This window comes from Nymphaea colorata, chromosome 7, assembly GCF_008831285.2.
Source record: "Nymphaea colorata isolate Beijing-Zhang1983 chromosome 7, ASM883128v2, whole genome shotgun sequence".
Lineage (NCBI taxonomy): Eukaryota > Viridiplantae > Streptophyta > Magnoliopsida > Nymphaeales > Nymphaeaceae > Nymphaea > Nymphaea colorata.
Window position 1 is genome coordinate 18,815,999 of NC_045144.1, and position 20,085 is coordinate 18,836,083.

General features: G+C 38.2%; 2 protein-coding genes across 3 annotated transcripts; both read right to left on the reverse strand.

Annotated features, from left to right (window-relative positions):
- Nucleotides 1–231: 231 nt before the first annotated feature.
- Nucleotides 232–6,653, reverse strand: LOC116257381 (probable serine/threonine-protein kinase PBL3). 2 transcript variants are annotated; one of them, XM_031634070.2, is made up of 6 exons: nt 6,378–6,653; nt 3,666–4,021; nt 3,378–3,513; nt 2,581–2,723; nt 1,109–1,232; nt 232–964 (listed from the first exon to the last, which is right to left on the reverse strand). In XM_031634070.2, the coding sequence occupies exons 1-6, from the start codon at nt 6,442–6,444 to the stop codon at nt 573–575; spliced, it is 1,218 nt and encodes a 405-aa protein (XP_031489930.1). In that variant the 5' UTR covers nt 6,445–6,653; the 3' UTR covers nt 232–572. The 2 variants fall into 2 exon arrangements, with proteins under 2 accessions (XP_031489930.1, XP_031489931.1); XM_031634071.2 differs by having other exon boundaries at nt 3,666–3,994; nt 6,378–6,651.
- Nucleotides 6,654–12,481: 5,828 nt separating this feature from the next.
- On the reverse strand, nt 12,482–19,619 carry LOC116257463 (probable protein S-acyltransferase 7). Its single transcript, XM_031634239.2, has 5 exons — nt 19,264–19,619; nt 16,373–16,555; nt 14,153–14,449; nt 13,348–13,581; nt 12,482–13,256 (listed from the first exon to the last, which is right to left on the reverse strand). Exons 1-5 carry the CDS (start codon nt 19,357–19,359, stop codon nt 12,750–12,752), a joined length of 1,317 nt encoding a protein of 438 aa, XP_031490099.1. The 5' UTR covers nt 19,360–19,619; the 3' UTR covers nt 12,482–12,749.
- Nucleotides 19,620–20,085: the final 466 nt, after the last annotated feature.

The window sequence follows — 20,085 nt, forward strand, 5'->3', positions numbered from 1 at the left end:
TAATTACTGGCACTCTTCAAGGGTTAAATTAGCCAAGAAAACAGGTTCAGCATTAACCACGCAGGTTGGTGTCGATTTCCACAGTTTTCATCCAATCTAAGCGCCAGATGGTTACCAAGTGTTCATCTATTTATTTGTTTGGATGCGCATCTGTAAACTTAATGTGGATTTAATGCACTTTCTCGTGCATATATATATATATAGCGAGAGAGAGAGAGAGAGAGAGAGAGAGAGAGAGAGAAAGCGAGATCACTTCTGTCTTACCCAGTACTTGAAAATTTACAAGCTTTCTAAGATTTCCGAAAAAATACATATGAAATGCGTGAAGCAAGATTTCAATTCCTGAGAAGAAAAGGGCAAATGCAGCACTTTACATAAAGCAGACGAATATCTGCGTTCTCATAATTTACAGGTTTGGAGAAGCTTGAACACGAGTCTGCCACAGATACTGGGGACAACAACAATGCAGCTCTCATTATCACGGCTGCATCAACTGAAGCTCACTGAAAGCAGATAGCCAGAGTTTCCACGACCAATAATTTTTTGATGGCCAGAACTCTAGAGGTGAGAAACTAGACAGTATGACCCTTCGAGCGTGAACGGGTTCCAGACCGAGAATCGCCTTTTACAAGCTGAGGCAATGGTCTTTCAGGTTCTTTTATATCCTGTAATTGGGCCATTGTCTCAACAACAGAATTCATGTGAGGTCTGCTCTTTGGATCCGAAGAGAGACACTGGAGAGCAGTTGATGCTGCTATATAAGCGGCCTTCAGTGGATATTGGCCTTCCAGTCGATTGTCCATGATTCGGTATACCTTGTGCTTGTCGCCCATGTAACGCCTACCCCATTCCACCAGGTTCTGCTCCCCAGGAGGCCTGTTCTTGTCTAAAGCTCGCCGGCCAGAAAGCAGTTCTAGAAGGACTACTCCATAGGTGTATACATCACTCTTTGCAGTCAAATGGCCTTCGCCAACAAAATACCAATACATGACTTATAATTAGTAAAGAAATAACAACAAAGTAGAAAAAAAAGCAATTTGATTGACATTATACCAGAAACGATCATGGACTAATAAAAGAAAACTAAAAACCTGGATGCTCTCCATACCTGTTGCGATATATTCCGGAGCTGCATAACCGTAAGTGCCAATAACACGCGTAGAAACATGTGTTTGATCACCTGTAGGTCCATATTTTGCCAAGCCAAAGTCTGCAAGTTTTGGATTATAGTTCTGGAAGACAGCGGGAGATAGTGGTTCAGGTTCTCGTTCAAAAGACTCTTCAAGACATAATTTCTACCTCAAGTACAAGCAAACAACATTACATGCAAAGAAGTCAGGCTGATACCATCAGCATAACGACAACGCCTCCCCCCCCCCCCCCCAAACAAACCCAAAAAAAGAACGCCATAGAGAACCATGTACAAGCCACAGGTTTCATGTTAGAATTTTTTTCCAGCAAGAAATCTAAATTGACAACGCAACTGTCTCATTCTTTATAAACAGATAGGCTAGGAATCAGCGCTAACAGTATCAATCTGCCATTTCTAAATCGCACAAGGGCCATAATGTTTTGTCATTGGAAAAGCCACGAAAAGACCACCTGCAACTTTCAACTTTGATAAAGATTCAAATTTCAAAGAATCAATGTCAATATAAGATTTAGGTGCCTTGCATTCTTGTCCTTTCCATGGGGAAGCGAAGCTAGGCCCATATAGTGTCTCCAAATGCCAACAATCATCCACAATTTATATGATAAAGTCAGGCCGCATAGTACAGAGAGCTTCTAATTTCAAATTATGTGATGTCACGACCCTCTACTAATAAAGGTCCATAAGGTCAGTCTTATTACTATCAATTAGAGTTACAGTAGACTTTTCACTATGTTAGAACACTGAAATTCTTCAGTAACAAACTGACACGAAAAGTAGACATTAAAGGAAGCAACTACATAATAAAACTCAAATAGGGAAGGCACAGAATAAAGAAACTAGGGGTAAGATGTTGGCCATGACCACCACAGGTTTTGGATGCATGAATTACATGATGCGACTAGCATCCATGAAAGTGTCACTGGTTGACAGAAGACATGAAAGCTAAACCAATGGTTCAAGCCATGTGAATAAGATCAAACTAAAGTCTTCAGAGACATTTCAATAAAATTAAGAAGATAATGCCTATCCAATCATGCAACATCAGATCAAAGTTCACTTCTTACAGAGTCAACACGTAAGCAGAATTCTCAGACGCAAAGTTGACATAAAAGAAAATCTAATTACAATAGATGCCAGATTACATAGTAAACCACTGCCTATCCACCAGCAGATGTATTACATTTACTTGAAAAAAATTAGAACTTTAATCTGACAGACATGTTATACTTTGCATCTGCTGACAATAAATGTAAACCAGTATAAACCATGTGAAAAACAAAAACTGATCAGTTTTTGTCACTTGCTTCTTCAAAGGAAACATTGAGAAGTTCTGCTAGTACAAGGACATAAATGTAATACTAAAGAAACAACCAATCAACGTCTATACCTATTCAAGAACGGCAGAGAAATGTGTGAACGAGGCATACCGAGTCAAGCAAAATATTAGATGCCTTAAAGTCACGATATATTATTGGCCTTTCTAAATTGTGTAGAAAAGCAAGACCCTTAGCAGCTCCAAGAGCTATTTTCACTCTTATTGCCCACTGAAGTGGTTGATGGCTGACCACTCCTACAGGAAAATGATCAAAAATTGGACAGTCAATAACCAATAAAAGAACAGTCTAATGATTTGACTCGGGTAGCAGCATTGGTTGTGAGACTGACTGAAACATATGAAAATGAAATTCAGGACAAGCATTATCAATGTCAAGAGACTCATAATCAACACACCATAGCAAAAACAGGATGTAGTGAAAATTGAAAAATGAGCTAGTATTCGCTGCGAGTGTACACTATTCACTAAGAGTGATAGAATAAAATAAAATTGGTTACAATGGGAAGTAAAAGAAGTACAATTGTTCAGAGAGCAATTTATAGCCACAAAATTCAGTTCATTCGAATTTTCATTTCCACGATCATGCATATGTGTTTCTATTAGGCTATAGAACAATGTCAATGGCATCAAGGAAATGTAAAGTTAATGGGAGCAATGCTACCAAAAACCAAATTAATGAGGAAAACAGAAAATTCAGGTGGATCATAACCTTAGGATGTAAAGTACGCAGAATCAAACAGAAAGTTCTGTCATTACCACCAGTATTCTAGCTTAGCTTTTGTTGCATGGGGTGAAATGTGAATAGAACTAGGCAAAGGAACAAAGATAAGATCAGATGAATTCCATTTACCCAAGCATAGGCAAGTAAGAAAAGGTTAATGTACTTACTTCTGAAAAGATGGTTTTCCAGGCTTCCTTTTGACATGTACTCATAGACCAACAAATACTGATCATCTTCGAAGCAATAACCAATTAGCTTTACCAGATTCGGATGGTGCAGTTTACCCAGGTAATTAACTTCAGCCTATCCAAATGCCAATCAAAAGTTACACGAGTTCTTGCTTTCTTCAAACTTGGATACCTTACCAGAAAAATATAAAGACACGCCCTTAGCCTATCAACCAACACAAAGATGCTTTGGTGCTTGGAATTCTCAAATAGTTCCTCAGTGCTTACCAACCATTCCTTTTGCCCTTGAAAACCCTTGTTGCTCATCTTCTTTATAGCCACCGCCATACCCGAACCAGATTTGGACCCAATCAGTCCATGTTCATCTATCCAGCCTTTGAAAACACAGCCAAAACCACCCTCTCCAAGAAGACTATCAGGACGGAAATTTCTAGTTGCACTTCTCAGTTCATTAAAAGTGAAAGTCCTCAAATTACTTGAATGGAGTATCTGTCCTTCTGGAAGGTTTGTTGATGAAGTACCATCACTGACAGAAGATAAAGTTTGGGTAGAGGTAGCAGAAGACTTGACTTCTGTACTGCTGGACCTTGGAAGTGCTGCATGAAATGCTTTTGTTACTGCAGCTACATTAAAGCATAAGAACAAAACAGAGGATTGCACATTATAGTTTCTTGTCTTGACAGATATGCCACCAGTACAAAAAGAACACTATCACACTACACAAACAGAAAGCAAATTCACATTCTTAAATTTGCCTTATATTACACATCAAATGTGTTTGTCTGTGTGACGATTGGGAATGCTAGTGATTGACAACGCTGATGGCATGTGAGTTTTTTACCTTAACCAACACAACTGAAGGGAAAGGCAATTATGATGATCATGAATAGCAACTAAACAAGCAAAAGGATGATAAAACAAATCATAATACATACAATAGGGCATTGTTCATTTGTAATAGTCACATTTGTGATCAGTGCATTAATAAGTTTCCAGAACACTACTTAAGTTTTGTACATGAAAAATAAGCACAGTCCTTTTCCAATAGTTAATAAATGCCCTAATTGATAAAGCTTGATCAAACTCGTAAATGACATGGTTTCTTTCGTCGTATCATGCAACAGTTTACAGCAAGTGCTGAATGACATTCTATGAACATTAGTCGGTTCTTTGGCTGTTGGCCTATCTTCCACCATTCCTACAAAAAGAGAGCCATATAGCCATCTCATGCTTCAAAACCAAGGCTAACAACAGCTTATTTAAATTCAAACAACCTGCAAGTAAACAAATAGATGCACATCCACATAAACCCTGAAAAGAGGAAGACCATAAGTGGAACACTAAGCAGCTAACAAGATCCACAACCATAATCCGTTATGTTAGCAAAAGCATCAAAATCCCAAGGTCAACACATGAAGCAACCTTCTTAAAACATAGGCATAAAGTGACAGGACATTTTTGCTATCCAACTATATTTAGAGAAATCACTTATCCTCAAGGTGTAAATTTCCAGGCAGTCACAGAATCCCTTTGTCAATGTTGTCAATGACAAACAAATGGAGCAACACAAACCTATGAAATATGAGCAAAAATAGGAAACCTTAATAAGCTGATTATATTTTAACTTGCTGCCATCAACAGTTGGTGGAGGACCGTGTTGCAACTTGCAATACATTGTTATATGAGGATACCAATAAGGTAAAGAGTTCAATACAGATATCAATTCATTAATGGTGACTATATCAGTGTATGGCATAAGAAATCTTCTCTAAACACGACATGAGTGCACTAACCTCAAGAATCAGCGCATATGCACCATGGATCAGTTAGGTTTTGCTGGAAGCCTGAAACTAGGTCCAAGGTCCAATACACTTAAAAGGCCATTCTGAACATTATTATTGTTAAGATTCTGTCACAGTAACATGATATCAAAGTGCACCATCTTCGTCAGCCATATTCTCCATTTTCCTCATATGATGTTCATTCATAGGATGGCAACATCCCATGTGACGTAGGTCAAAAGTGCCTAATTTCCACTATAAATTGGTTCTTACTTCCTCATGGTAAGTGCATTCCAAAACCTACTTAACATTAGTACAAAGTACAAACAGCAGTCTTAGCATATCAAGGTGTCCACTATCTAGAACTTGTTGCTTCTTAAGCTTGGCAAGCCAGGTTAGGCAAATAACTAGCAAATTTTGCTCTATTCGTTTCCTTTAACTTGAAAGGCTTAAGCCCAACCGCCTACAGCAAGCCCCTTGTTGGCAGTGATGCCATAACCTGTCTCAATGCACATCACACTCCTTATTCTAGTAAAGCCTGGCGCTACGATGCTATAAATTTCACGTTTATTTCAAACTGCTTAGTAGGCTACCTCCAATTTCTTCTGGGAGCATTCCCCATATAATGCCACATGGTAAAGTTTACCCATTTTTGACGCTACCTTCTGCTATTGCCACATCGCATCCTGAAGAAGACGGTCCTCCCTACCTCGCCATTTCACTATACATCGCTCCACGGCCCAAGACAACGACATTAAGAGATAGGATCGCAAAAAGAACATCCTCAGTGGGTTTACCATCATCAATAACAAAGAATCCCGTTGAGAACATTACAGGATGAGTCAATTAATAGGCTACGAAATTTCATTATACACTTGACTTGGTATTGACTTTCTAATGGCTCATTATCGCCTTTCCTTCTGACCCTATCATATAGTCCTCGGTGGAGAAAAGAAAAAAGAAAAACAACCACAATAACATAGACACTGAAGAAAGAAAGCGACAAAGATCATCTCAACCGCCATCTGCAAATACAATGAATGTCATCTGAACTCCACAGACAACAACAACAGTAGCAGCCGCAGCAACTAATCAAAACCAGAAGCCAACACGAAGCCTCCAAAACGACCATCAAATAGACAATACCAAGAAAAAACGAAGACCCGAAACATATAAGAAGAAGGAGAATAAGAAGTACCAGAGGATTGAGCGCTGTCCTGGGCTGAATTCTCCTCGATCTTCGCTTTCTCCAAACAACTCCCCATCTCCACAAGAAGAGAGAAAGAGAGTGAGCCAGCTCAATCCTCTCCCTACCAAGAACCCTTCCTCTTCCTAAACATACCGCCGACTGCCACCGATGGCGGAGAGAGATTTCTCCCTCCCCTTCATCCTCCTTAACTTCCTCCCCCCACCTTCCGCGTCCTCTGAAACTATAAAAGCTTAATACCAAGCGAAAACCTCCTCACCGAATAAAAACAAGGTCGTCCCAAGGACTTCCATGCTTCCTTCCGTCCCCAGTCTCTGCCTCACTGTTCCTCGACAATCATCCCCACTTTATTAACTATTGACATCTTCAACCGTACTTCATCGATATTGACAAATTGGTTCTCTCATTATAAGCCAACTTTTTCTATTAAAATATATGAGTTTCTTTTTCAATAAAGTGAAACCAGTTGTTTAGAAATGAATATTATTCATTTTATTCCGAGCATCATATATATTTTTTTTTTCGGTTGCAGAGAAATGCAGTCGATCTGGACGCAGAACAGAAGAAACGCAACAGAAGTTGGCACCAACCACAGATCCTGCCATTTGAAAATCTGGAGTGAAAGATGTGCATAAATTAACAAAGAACCAAAATTTGCAAGAAAAGTGAAAACGTTAGAAAGACTTGCGAATCACAGTTTCGGTACAAATCAGTCATGAATTTACAGGATTCTTTTCTTTTCTTTGTTATCTTGTCGTCCACAGGGTAAATTGAATTGCTTCACTGGACGTGCAGGTCTGTTCTTTCCTGACATAAGGGCATGACTGCTGTTTGCATGTGCAATTATATATATATATATATATATATATATATGAAGAGAGAGAGAGAGAGAGAGAGAAAGAGGTAGTAGATAAGGAACCATCTCATGCATTGATCATTTTTAGATTGGTGATCTAGAGAAAAAATATGAATTAGTACTAACTTTCCATCACCTTTCTGTATTTATTTTTCTCTTAAACACCTATCTAAAAAAGAGCTGATGTTATCTCTTATCTACTTAGCATTTAAGTGTCTAGCACATACCACATATATATATATATATATATATATATATATATATATATATATATATAGTGAGTAAATAATGACTTTAATTTTATAGATTCACACTCACACACAGCTTACTCATGAAAGTCATTGAATCTATCGTGAAGAATACTCATTGACGAAAATATTTTATCACCTGTTTTTTCTTGTTTTTCTTAGGGTGGCTCTCATGGGTGAACTGGGCATTTCCATTCAATTTCAATGATGCCATGTATTGGATGTTATCGGATGTATAAAATTTAAAATTTGCTACCGGAAAACAATCACTATTCATGGTGCTTATTTTAACTTTAGCAATGATTTATTGTTCTTTTGGTAATAAATTTTAAATTTTAGAAATCAGCAACTATTCCACACATGGCAGATGGTTTGAATCTAATTGGTAAACTTCATGACCAACTAGAAAGAAGATCTAGTCTCAAAGATAGTAATAAAAAGTTTTAAATTGATAAAGCATAGAACATTGTGAACAAATAAAAGAAAGTCATTATTCACATTCATAAAACCATTCTTTATACCCAAAAGAAAGTACAGACAATTTTTGTGTTGATCTATGAAAATTCAAAGAATCTCAAATATTTTAAAAAGTTTTCCTTTTTGTACAGTATTCATCTACTTACGGATAGTTTATACTTATTTTGAAGAAAAAAGAATTTGCCTTTGCAGAGTCAATTGTGAAAACTATTTCACAAGAAATTCAAACCAGTGACATCTGATCAATTTAGTAAGTGTTGAGTGTTGATAGATCATGGACATCTTATATCAAGTTTCAAACTTCTTTCAACTTACAACATATAAATTGAGTTTTTATGACCATTAATTATTCTATTCCAAACTTGAACTTACTCAAAAATATGTCCAACGAGCCAAAGTTAAAAATTTACTCTTAAGATAGCACTATTGTATTATTTTTGCAAAACAAGTCATGCTTTATAAGTCATATAGCTAGAAAAGTCTTTTACTTAAAATGTGTAAAAAAATTCTCACTTTCTATATCATATCAATTGATTAATTTTGAACGAATTCTTTTATTTAACTTTTTATTTAAAATATAATATTTTTTTGGTGAAGGCATGCTCTCCCTTAATTGCATTATGTCATATATAGTAGGTGAGCGCCTGTTCAATGCATCTTTTGTTGGAGTTGGCAAAAAGCAGGTTTTGGTTACCATGCTCTATTTTGGTTGACCCTTTGCATATAACAATCAAGTGATGCTGCCAAAAGCAAATTACAAAAAGGCGTTTGAATTTCTTTTATTTTGGGTGAACGGAGGAGACCCAAGTTGTCCGCAGGTATAATAAGGTTTGCTTTCAATGTCTCAGGCGTCTCTCCCGCTATACTTCAAGTGGTGCATTGGGGACCCTCCCTCTCCTTCTCTCTCTCCCTCCCCCTCGCCTCCATTAGAGGTTGATGTTCCTGATAGGGGTGAACAATAAGTCGAGCTACTCGAGCTCCACTTGTTAAAGCTTAGCTCGTGAACGAGTTCGAGCTGAGTCATTTATTTAACGAGTCGAGTTTGAATTCATGAGTCGACTCGTTCAAATAATTGAGTTGAGTTCGAGCTCAACACGTAACTGCCGAGTCGAACTCGCGCTTAATCAAGTTTGTCGAGTCTTAATCAAGTCGATATATTTAAACGAGATTACGAGTTTGTCGAGCCTTAATTGGGTCGAGTTCGAGTTCAACACGTAACGATGAATATCAATTCTATTAAAATGAGTTTGTCGAGCCTTAATCGAGTCGAGCTCGAGGTCAACAAGTGACGATGAATATCAATTCTATTCAAACGAGTTTGGCAAGTCTTAATCGAGTAGAGCTCGAGCTCAACACGTAACTGCCGAGTCGAGCTTGAGCTGCATCCGTCTAGCTATTCTCTCGCTCGAGGTTTCATCAGTCGAGCCGAGCTCGAACTGACTTAACTTGGGCTCAACTCGTGTTCACCCCTAGACTCCCCAATGCTCGAAATGAAAGCCGACACCTATCGAGAACTGAATTTCTTTTTCACGTGTGATGCAAACTGTAAAGTAAAAGAAATTGAAACCTGATCATGCAATTTAGCTACCGCTTTTGGTAAAAAAATTTAACAGAAAAATTTCTCTGTTAATTTGGTCTTATGGCAGATGATGCACCCAATCCAAAAGTCTATGTAATTAGCATGAAATTTAAACCAATCTTGTCAAAAACGATTCTTGAACTAAATCTAGAAGCTGCAGATTAAGAAAACTAAACGAGTTAATGATTCAGTTGAATTGGTCGTGAATCAGCAAATTTTACTAAAAAAATATTTTTCAAAAAATATAAATTAAATTAAGATATAAATTTCTTAAAATATTAAAATTATAAATGCAAAACCAAATTGGTTTACCACCAATTTAATTTGAATCGGTCGATTGAGACCGATTTTAACAACACATTAGAATTGATAGTAAAGTGACACACCATCATAATCAAGGGGTTTTGTTGTTTGAATCTATCCAGGAAAAGTAACAGTAAAATGTCATTTGATTTGAGTTAAAAACGTGCACTTTCTCTCTCGGGATGTACCATGAATGGAGTAGACTCGACTCGAACTTGTTCATATAAACTTGACTTGTTTAATAAACGAGTAGAACTCGAGCTTGAGTTAAAACTCTAGTTGTAAACAAATCAAATTGAGTTACACAAGCTCAACTCATTTAAACTCGATTGTATCTTCCCTGCTTATTAATCTTTAGGGGCATGTCGATAATTTTTAATTAATTGTAACATCCTTTTAATGATTTTCATTTTTATTTAAAGAAAAAAAGAAGAATCAAATGACACGAGTTTATACTAGTCGAGCTCCACCCGCTTGTTATACATTAATACTTTTCTCTCTAGCTTAAGGAGTAGTGTAACTGGTCACAGGTGGTAAAAATCTGGTCGTCAGTTTGATTTTTGTATGCACTACTCTTTTAACCTGCGGACACTAGATGCACACCCAAGTCCCGAAATTGCCCGGGTCCCCAAAAGAGGGAGGAAGAAATCTCCGAAAACTAGAAAAACGAGAAAATAATGAAACACTGTGTGGCCCTATATATATCAAAAACCAAACACGTATTCCTCCAAGTTGGATCTAGTGATGATCCGGACCATGTCCAACCATAAATATACAATTTATTGCAGCATTACGATATGAGATTCCATAGCTATGAACCAATATCATCAAATTCACTACTGTTGTTATTGTATAGTTGGGGCAGTTGGCATACAACTGATCCTACAAAACCATCCACTTACAACTAAAACGAACAAATTCAAGGAGTTAAGGCCAAATTTCTCGCTTAGTTAAAGATTCTATGGGTTTAAGTGTCATCTTCCTCGAAGTTTTTCATTGTCAAATAGGCAACTACCGCTACAACAAAAGAATGAAAAAGAAATGATCTCGTTTGGGGCAACAGGTTTGAGCGGTTTCTACCCAGGGATGTCAACATATCCGATTGGAATTCGATGTAGGGATGTCAACATATCCGATTAGAATTCGATGTATCGTCTACCAAATCCGCTTTTAAATTCACGATCAATGCCGGTTCGAACTCTAATTTGGCTACTAATTCTTAAATAACTGCAATATGTTACGAACCGACTTTTGAAATGCATAGATATTGAATACGAGAAAATTTAACTGGACGTATTGATGTTTATCATCTGATAGGCTGTTTATTTAAAACTAAATTCGAATCCAAACAAATCCGACTTCCAAACTAAATGCATTTTTCATATCCGATTTACTTAAAGCGGACCGGTCGGATATTAGATCCAAAATATCCCCCATTTCTACCCCACAATTTTACACTGCCTGGTAAAGCAACCATAGATAAGAGAGGCTAACCAGTGCTACGAAAGAACAAAGAAGAAAGGATCATACTCAAGAAGACAAGAACCTTTACTCTTTTGAGATAAGATCAATTGATATTCCAAATACTTTTGTAGCATTGGTCCGTCTCAGTGACGTGAGAAACATTGAAGATGGAGCAATTCTTGACGACCAACCATAACCACCCCTTTGCTTGAACGCCCTTCATCTTCAACATGGATAATGCCGGTGGGACCAAGCATGACATGATTATGCTCGGCCACCATTGACTTCGCCACCCAAGAAAGAAAAATCAAATTCTGCATAGTTGCAGGGCCACAATAAATTTATGCATTGACTGACTATAGAAAATGATGGAAATGTTCGCATAACGTGTCAAATTCTGCACTATATTATTCGTTACAGATTAAACAGAGTTGTCTAAAGTTGAACATGGTCTAAAAATATAACATATCATTGACCAGAGGAGGAGAAAAGTTCCCATGTGAACAAGATTGAGTGACAACCTCCCACATGAGAAATTATACACATAGAAAGTTCACTTTGTAACAAGAAAACGCTGGCGAGAAGTTAACGATTTTCCTAATCTCTTCATCTCGAAGGAGGGAAAATTCTTTCGAACAAGAGTTCATGGCCATGCACCCGTGTCATTCGAAAAATACGGAAATCTCTGCCAATATCATAGCCATGCACCCGTGTCTTGAGAACTAGAAACAGTCCCTTCCCGGGATAAGGAGAGCACAAGAGTTACGGCATTATATTTAACCCGAATGACAAAACTCACACGGAAGATTCTACCAATTATTTATTTGACATTCACTAAGTCAGATATCAAATATGGCAGCAACTAGCAACAAAATTATTAAACGCGGAAGACTTAAAGTTAAGGCTGAAAAGCAAAAACAATTGAAACAACTAATTGGGCAGTCCAAATTTGAAAGCAGAGGCAGCCTGAAAAACTCACATCTGCAGGGACTCCGATCATCCAATCGGAGAGCTTCGCCAAGTCAAGACTTAGGGTTCTAAGCTCCAAGCCTCGGAATGAGTTTCAAAGTCCCCCCTCTCTCCTTGAGTCAGTCAACGTTAATGTTATAATTCATTAGAAGAATCCCAAACTGTGTCATACATCAATAAAGCAGAGAAATGATCAAACTAGAGCAGCACTCAGAAACCGAAAATATATATTAGAAAAATCAGCAAATATAACAACATTCCACAGATTGACCACACTAGAACTCAGATATTGATGTACAATAACATTCAAAACAGTTGAAGATGTGGTGTCACCATTTGGACATTACAAGATCCTAGTCCAACCTTGTAAGCAACCAAGATAGACACGTAAAAACATCACCAGTAACCTCATCAAGCCCAAGAAAGCATTGGGCCAGTGAATAATCAATAATCAGCACGGTCGTTTTCTATAACCCTGCAGAAGAACGGTTTGATCGGTTTGACTCACTAACCCTGGATGCCAAAGCTAAGACGTCAGGTGATATCTCCCAACTACCACTCTTTCGTCCCCAGCTAGAACGTCTCGGATGGATTGCTAACCGTCCATCAAGGCCTTCTGCTGGAAGTGCAGCTCGCCCAAATTCAGGAGATGACATGTCACCAACAGCATCCTTGCTCTGCAGACCATCGGTTCCATACCTCCTTTCAATATCAGCGATCCCTCCACCAACATCATCCCACACAGTCTTGCCACCCATCTCAATGTCACCAACAGACTTCCCCATGTTGGGACTAATGAAACCTGGTTCAGCTGACCCCGACCGTAAACCTGTTTCCAAATGCACCCTTGCTCTAAATTTGTTCTTAGAAGGAGGTATTTTCGAGAAGAAGACTTCCTTGTAATTCTCCACCAACCCTCTATTGTAAGGATTAGCTCGCGCATCATATCGAGCTCTAAAGTTTTCGTAAGTAGTCTGAAAGAACAAAGCAAAGAGAAGCAGACTTTAGACAAAATTCCTACCATTTTCTATACAGAAACAAAAACAACGGTGCAAGGAAAATTACCTGGTTTGTGCCAATAAGATACAAATGGAAAACGCTAAGGCCACCAACAAACCACACAGCTACAAAAGCATAGACAATCAACACAATTGAAGCAGGTGTTTTAGCTATTGCCCTCCAAACATTAGTCTCCTCAACATCCATGATCCTCTTAATGTAGACGCAGCAAAATCCAAAGACATATATGCATAGCATGGTTGTTGAGAAAACGAACATGAAGAAAAACCTGTAGTTTCTCTGCATGACATCACATACAGTTGCACAATATTCAGTCAACATTTTGATTTATATATGATACTGATGCTAAATTCTTAATACTGAATCTGTAGAAGTTGTCATCAGGTAGTACATATCCTCTACAGAACGAGTCCAGAGATGCAATTTGAAACCAAATTTCAGCAGTTTTTGTCAATCAGCCTTTGTGCAGAATTTTGAGGGCAAATATTTCTTCATCTTTTTGTCATTTTGGCTCAAAAAATGATTTATTATGTCATCTTGGTTCCAGCATCAGAAAAAGGAAAAGAACTGTAAGAGATAATGCTTCTGAGATAAAATTTTGTTGACGACTATCAAGACAAAAGCATATAACATCTCAGAACAACATCTGCCAGAGATCACATGACTTGGGATTCACGAGTCAAGGAATAGACATAGTGAAGAAAATGGCACCAAAGTCACACAGACATGACCAAGATAGGAGTACTTTATGAAGTTTTCAATAACATAGAGTAGCACTAGCATAGAACAACACATATTCACAAAAAATCCAGTAGAATTATAAGGTGTACAGATATAGCAGGATATTTACCAGCCCAATGCATTGACCAACCCAAGGGCAATGGTGGTCGAAACGTTCCACACAATTATTGCAGATTGAACAGTGGGAGCAGCGAGGAGGCCGATACAGCATACAGGTATCACAGTACTTCACCTTTACAATGATTCCATTTACAACCACATCCTTAAAACGAGGTAAGCGTGATTGTGGCGTCAGACCAGCTCCAACATCAACATTGGTATCCAAGACTTCTGGTTCTGGAGGGTGAGTGTTACGAGGTATTATGCCAGGATCTCTGCTAGAAGTAAGAAGGAGAAGACAAAAAATCTGGAAAAAGGGAAAAGCAACCCATGAAACTAAAAAATAAAGTATAGACTACAAGAATAGCATACCAACAGCATAGAGCTTACAACAACAAGAAAAGGTTAAATTACCAACTAAAAAACTCGAGTACAGCATACGAACCATGAAGACAGACTCTCTAGAAGGAAATGATCATGCCAACAGGACTGTTAAGGACAGGTCTATGGGCAAATAAAAGTGCAGAGTCAATTTAGACGAAAGAAACAGTAAACTGAAGGCACAGAGAGCTGCACTTCCAAGACATGATCATGGGTGGAGGAGAAAAAAAAAAAGCACCCATTCCACTGATCGTTGGAGATAATAGAATTGTTGCTTGGCTAAAACACACAAAAAGTTGAGTCGCAGTGACGTGCCATTTTTGCTTGTTCCTAGTGACACAGCTAAACCTTGCAGACTTACTTGTAAGGAAGAATTCATTTTTATCTTATATAAATGTTTAACACTTTCAATGGTTTTTCAAATATTAAAAAAATCAGAAAACAATTTCTTGTTAACAAATAGATTGTGGAAATGCACCCACTTGTTTCTAACCCCAAAGAGAATTGAAGTTGTAAATTGAATTGAGTTGTGACTCATCAGTCATTCTGTACCCTTATCCTTGTAACATGGCATAAAAAGCTATCTTGCCTAAGCATATCTAGAAGTGCGGTACATCTAGCATTCAGCATCTGCCCTGATCTAGCAAGGATATTTGGAGAGAGAGAGAGAGGGATGAGCCAAGTAAAGAACAGCTCCCCCCTTCCCAGTTGACCGGCTCCTTGACACACACCAGAACATAAGAAAGAAACATGAGAATTTCATGTGGCTTGGACACAGCCATTCAAACTTCAAAATCATCACCATGAGGACATAATATCAAAATTTGGACCCTCAATACACGGTACAGACTACAGAGATATTTCTTGAAAGTTCATCTGTCATTTCATATATTTCTTTTAAGTTTTAACAGAATGAACAATGACAGGCCTGCTCGTTTAACAGCAATATAAAACTTCTTTTCAGAAGAAAACAAGCAATAAACTGTCATGCTCTGTAAATATCATTTTTGAATGCATGGTCTGGAGTTTTTTTTTTTTTAAGAATAATTCAGGGAAAGAAGGGTGGGAGCCATTAATGGGATAGCACTTTGCAGGAGCTAGCATTGTCAACTTGTGTCAGGACCTATGAACCAAGGGACAATCTCGAGCAAGCAGTTGCTGCGCAAAACTAGCAGTGTTCTCCTTTTCCATTTTTGGGTTTTTCTCCCACTTGATTGAGTAGGTAAGATTGACACGTTTTAGAAAGCAGACCACTTGATCGAGTAGATAAAATTGGCACCTTTCTTCTTCCACTCTCCTGTATGTATGTGTAAACAACACATGCCAAACTTGCTCCTATTTTTATTTCATCACTGATAGAATAGAACTGGTATCAACATGGATTTTAAATGGAGGATCAGAAAATGTACAGCCACGAAAGAAAGCAGAAGTGAACATAGATTTGTGTTCAATAATATTCTTTTTCTACCCAAGAATGCAGTTACAAGCTCGAACAAGATTGAGATCAAAACTCATCCTTTCCAAACAGGCAACAACGAGGCATCTGCAAGGTAAAATTTGATTACAATGGCATGCTGTCAATGCTTGTTTCACCTACTTTTGCATTTATATACGCAAAGATACACACTGGAGAGTTGTAAAAAACTTAAAAATGCCACATCACGTTATGCCTCAGAAATCTGAATGCATGAAAAGAAGTCAGAGCCTTTTAATGAACCAGTAACTCATTCAATTATAGCACCGCATAAGATAAGGTTGAGAAAAGTACAACAACACGTTTGCAACAATAATCTTGTATACAAAAGAGAACAGAATCCAGATAAAATGAAAAGAAAAAAAGGTCACTCACATATAATGTGAATACAACAGCTGCCACCATTATCGATATTCCCCAATGGCCTTTAAAATCATCCATTAAATGTCTTGCAACAAAAACACAGAAAATAGCCACAGGAGCAGCAATGAGGAATATGGTTAAGAATATAGATCTTGCATCGGGTCCGAAGATGAACATCCCATTAAGACAAAATACCTACAAAATAGGAGAAATGTAAATAATGACTGGTTTAGACCAAATGAGCACGTTTGATAGCCAACAGATAAAGGCACAATTACAACAGACAGAACAAGCTGCAAAAGTCCCCTTTCACATGTAGCAAATAATTACAAGATTAACACAGAAAACCAATTAAAAGGTTAGAAACAATAGACCACTGTAACAATGGCAATGCAACATAAACATGAAAACATTAAGAACAAAAAGAATACTTTGTTCCAAAACCTCACATAACTGCCAGCATCAATTGCTATTCAATTGTGCCCACATTGTTAGCCTCAAATCAAGAGCTAAAGAATGTCTAGTCAACAATAACCGTCTGCACCTGATGCATATTCACCAAAGTAACTGTCTAAGATGGATTGACTACCGGTTATTAATTAAATTGACCAAATAAAATTACCTCTGGATGCGATTGTTTCTTATCATACTCTTAACCATGAACCAAAATGGTTCACCTGCTATCCATAGACCAGCAATATAAGTTAGGGATTCAAGTTGCTAGTAAGCTTTCATCATAATAGGGAAAGGGAGAACAAGAATTGACTTCTCTAAGGCCCTAGTCTAGTTGCATGGAATACCAATAGCAATTCTATACCATCTTTAAGAGATGAAGAATCTCTTGATACTCTTTCCTTGAACATATATTGAGTAACTGCTTCAGCGAATCAGCAATGATCGATACTCTTTCCTTGAACATATATTGAGTAACTGCTTCAGCGAATCAGCAATGATCCTCATATCTTGAGGTACAAGCACCCAATTATAAGTTGCTTAACAGCAATAGCCCATGTCAGTCACATACAAATGTGTGCAGCAAGGTATGCAGTGTAAGCCAACCTGATTCCCTCAAAGTATTTAGATGACCTAAGTGATACCACACATTTATGCATCTGAGGAGAAGTACATTGTGTGCTTGTATATATTCACAACTTCACATAACTCTGCATGCATTTGTAATAACAGTGTGCCAAGCACCAAAGCATCTCTTCCTGCAACTCACAAAACATAGTAAAAAAAAATGCTGTCTACCAACAAAACGACTCACGCCAATCAAGTTCCAGTATAATGTGGACAATGGCATAGTGCCCTTATGAAATTGCCCATGAAACACAGATATACCAATCTGCAACAGAGTGAGCCAGAATCCATAACATTGAATTTTAAATGATAGGTAGTGAACTAGTGATGCTTCCCGGAAGTGAACGCCAACTACACCAACCAATCTAACAAACAATCAATGTGGATAAACTAAAAGGTATGCTGACTAAGACAAGGAGATTGCTTATGTAAGCATTTCATTTATGCTGCTATTTCTTCCTTAAATATAGTTCTACTGTGCCTCAGTGAAGACTATGCTTATTTACTGGAACTAAAGTTATTTGCCACGGGTGTTTTAGGCTTTCAAGATGGATGTCCTTAATTGTGCACTTCTAATCTGTCCCTCTTTTGTTCTATACAAACTTTTATAGCCATTGTTAATCTTCCCACTCTCACGTACAAGTGTACTCTTCCCAACCGTACTGGATTACAAGTCACTACATGACAGAAGGCTTCAACAATCTAGAGTACCCTACAACAGAGGCAGAGTTTTGCGCATACAACAAAAGATGATCCTGACAGTTTCATTGGTTTAGTCACTCAGCTCACTGTCAAGTGTCAACCTAAATTCAAGCAAGGACACTCCATAACAGCTTATGATGCATGATTGCCACTTGGTCTATTTAAGATGCATTATTATATTTATGTCTCCAAGACAACAAAGCTTAGAGTGCTACACTCTCTATTTACCATTTTGGTTATGAAAAAGGCGAGGAACTTACACCAACATTATCTGTAAATTTTGAGACCTGGGCAGTATTATGTATCCGCAATAAATGAATATCTACAATACAGCAGGTAGCAAACACCAACAGGTTCCACAATAAGCACCAAATATAGAACTGATAATAATAAACGATCGTGAAATATGTTTGTCTCTGAAACGAATACAGCAAGCCTAAAGTCCACTTATATCAAGTTAATATTGATTCATCTACATATCTGATCTTCCAGATGTACATAGTTCAGCTATCTTTGCACGTTCGAAAATTTCCAATTCATGCCGCAAATACCTACATACAAGTCCCTTTGACCTATGCAAGAAGTTGATTCATCGAGATCAGAAGACCTTAAAATTATGTTGTGGTTTAAAGAAGCACCAGCTTAATTAAATCGAGAGAAAGCTATATTTAACCACATAAATAATATTCAGAAAAACTAATCTATTAAACAATATTCAGAAAAATTAATCTATATCACCAACACTACACAGGTACATAACAGTATAAATAAAAATGAAGGACACTCCATTCCCAAATTGAAGCACTGAGAGACCACTTCAATCCACAAGGAATCAGACTAAAGCCGAACTGGTCGCTTCCCGCTGAGCAAAAACGTTAGGAGACAAAAACCATACTGTACCCATTCCATGTTGCTAAGAACTTCAGTCAAAATCCAATCAACTGAATGGATAGCGAACTCCCAACATTCCGCAAGAAGGAACAAAAATTCAAAAATCCAACCGGACAACCCCAAAGCGCGAACCAAAACTAGATCTCCAACGCTCGCATCATAAAAACAACAGATCAAAACCCTAAAAATGAAAACGCGAGAAAGTGAAGATAAGCGGAACCCGAACTCACGTTGCTGCCTTTCCAGACCTCGTAAACCCTCGGCGCGTGGCTCGCATCAGCGCCACTGCCATCCCTCTCAGGAACAGGCGGAGGATGCGCGTACATATCTCCGATCCCGCGCCGGCAGTCGCAAGGCAGAGTCGCTGGAACCCGGATGAAGAATTTTCCTTAAAAAGGAGAAGACAGAGGAACAGAGGGCGAGGGAGGGGAGGACGGCAGGACTGCTCTAGAGTTCCGGCAACTGGATCACGCCAACAATCAGCTGTTGACCATCCGATCGGCGACCTCCGGCGTACGGCGACAGACAGGAGGAGGTGGCCGAATCCATAACCTTGCAAAGAAAGCTACTCGGTTTTTCTTCTTTTTCCATTTCTTACTTTTTTTTTGTTTTAACTTTTCCTTAACGGACTTCAACGACGTCATAACGGATAATTCGTATCGAATCGGTTTCGGACGACATAACCGACTCGGTTGACTTGAGCTTCACTTTGTATCGGTTTCAGTCAACGACTGAACTGATCATTTCATTTCATTTGTACTTAGATAAGTTAGTTGGTCCGATCAAATAGGCAGCCGGTTACTGATTCGATTATCTTCTATGTCCAATCGGCTGGTCATTGATTCGATTATCTTCTATGTCCGATCAAATAGGCGGCCGGTCACTGATTCGATTATCTTCTATGTTCGATCGGTTGGTCACTGATTCGATTATCTTTTATGTCCGATCAAATAGGCGGCCAGTCACTGATTTGATTATCTTCTACGTTCGATCAAATAGGCAGCCGGTCACTGATTCGATTATCTTCTATGATAACCCCAACCACCATTTTA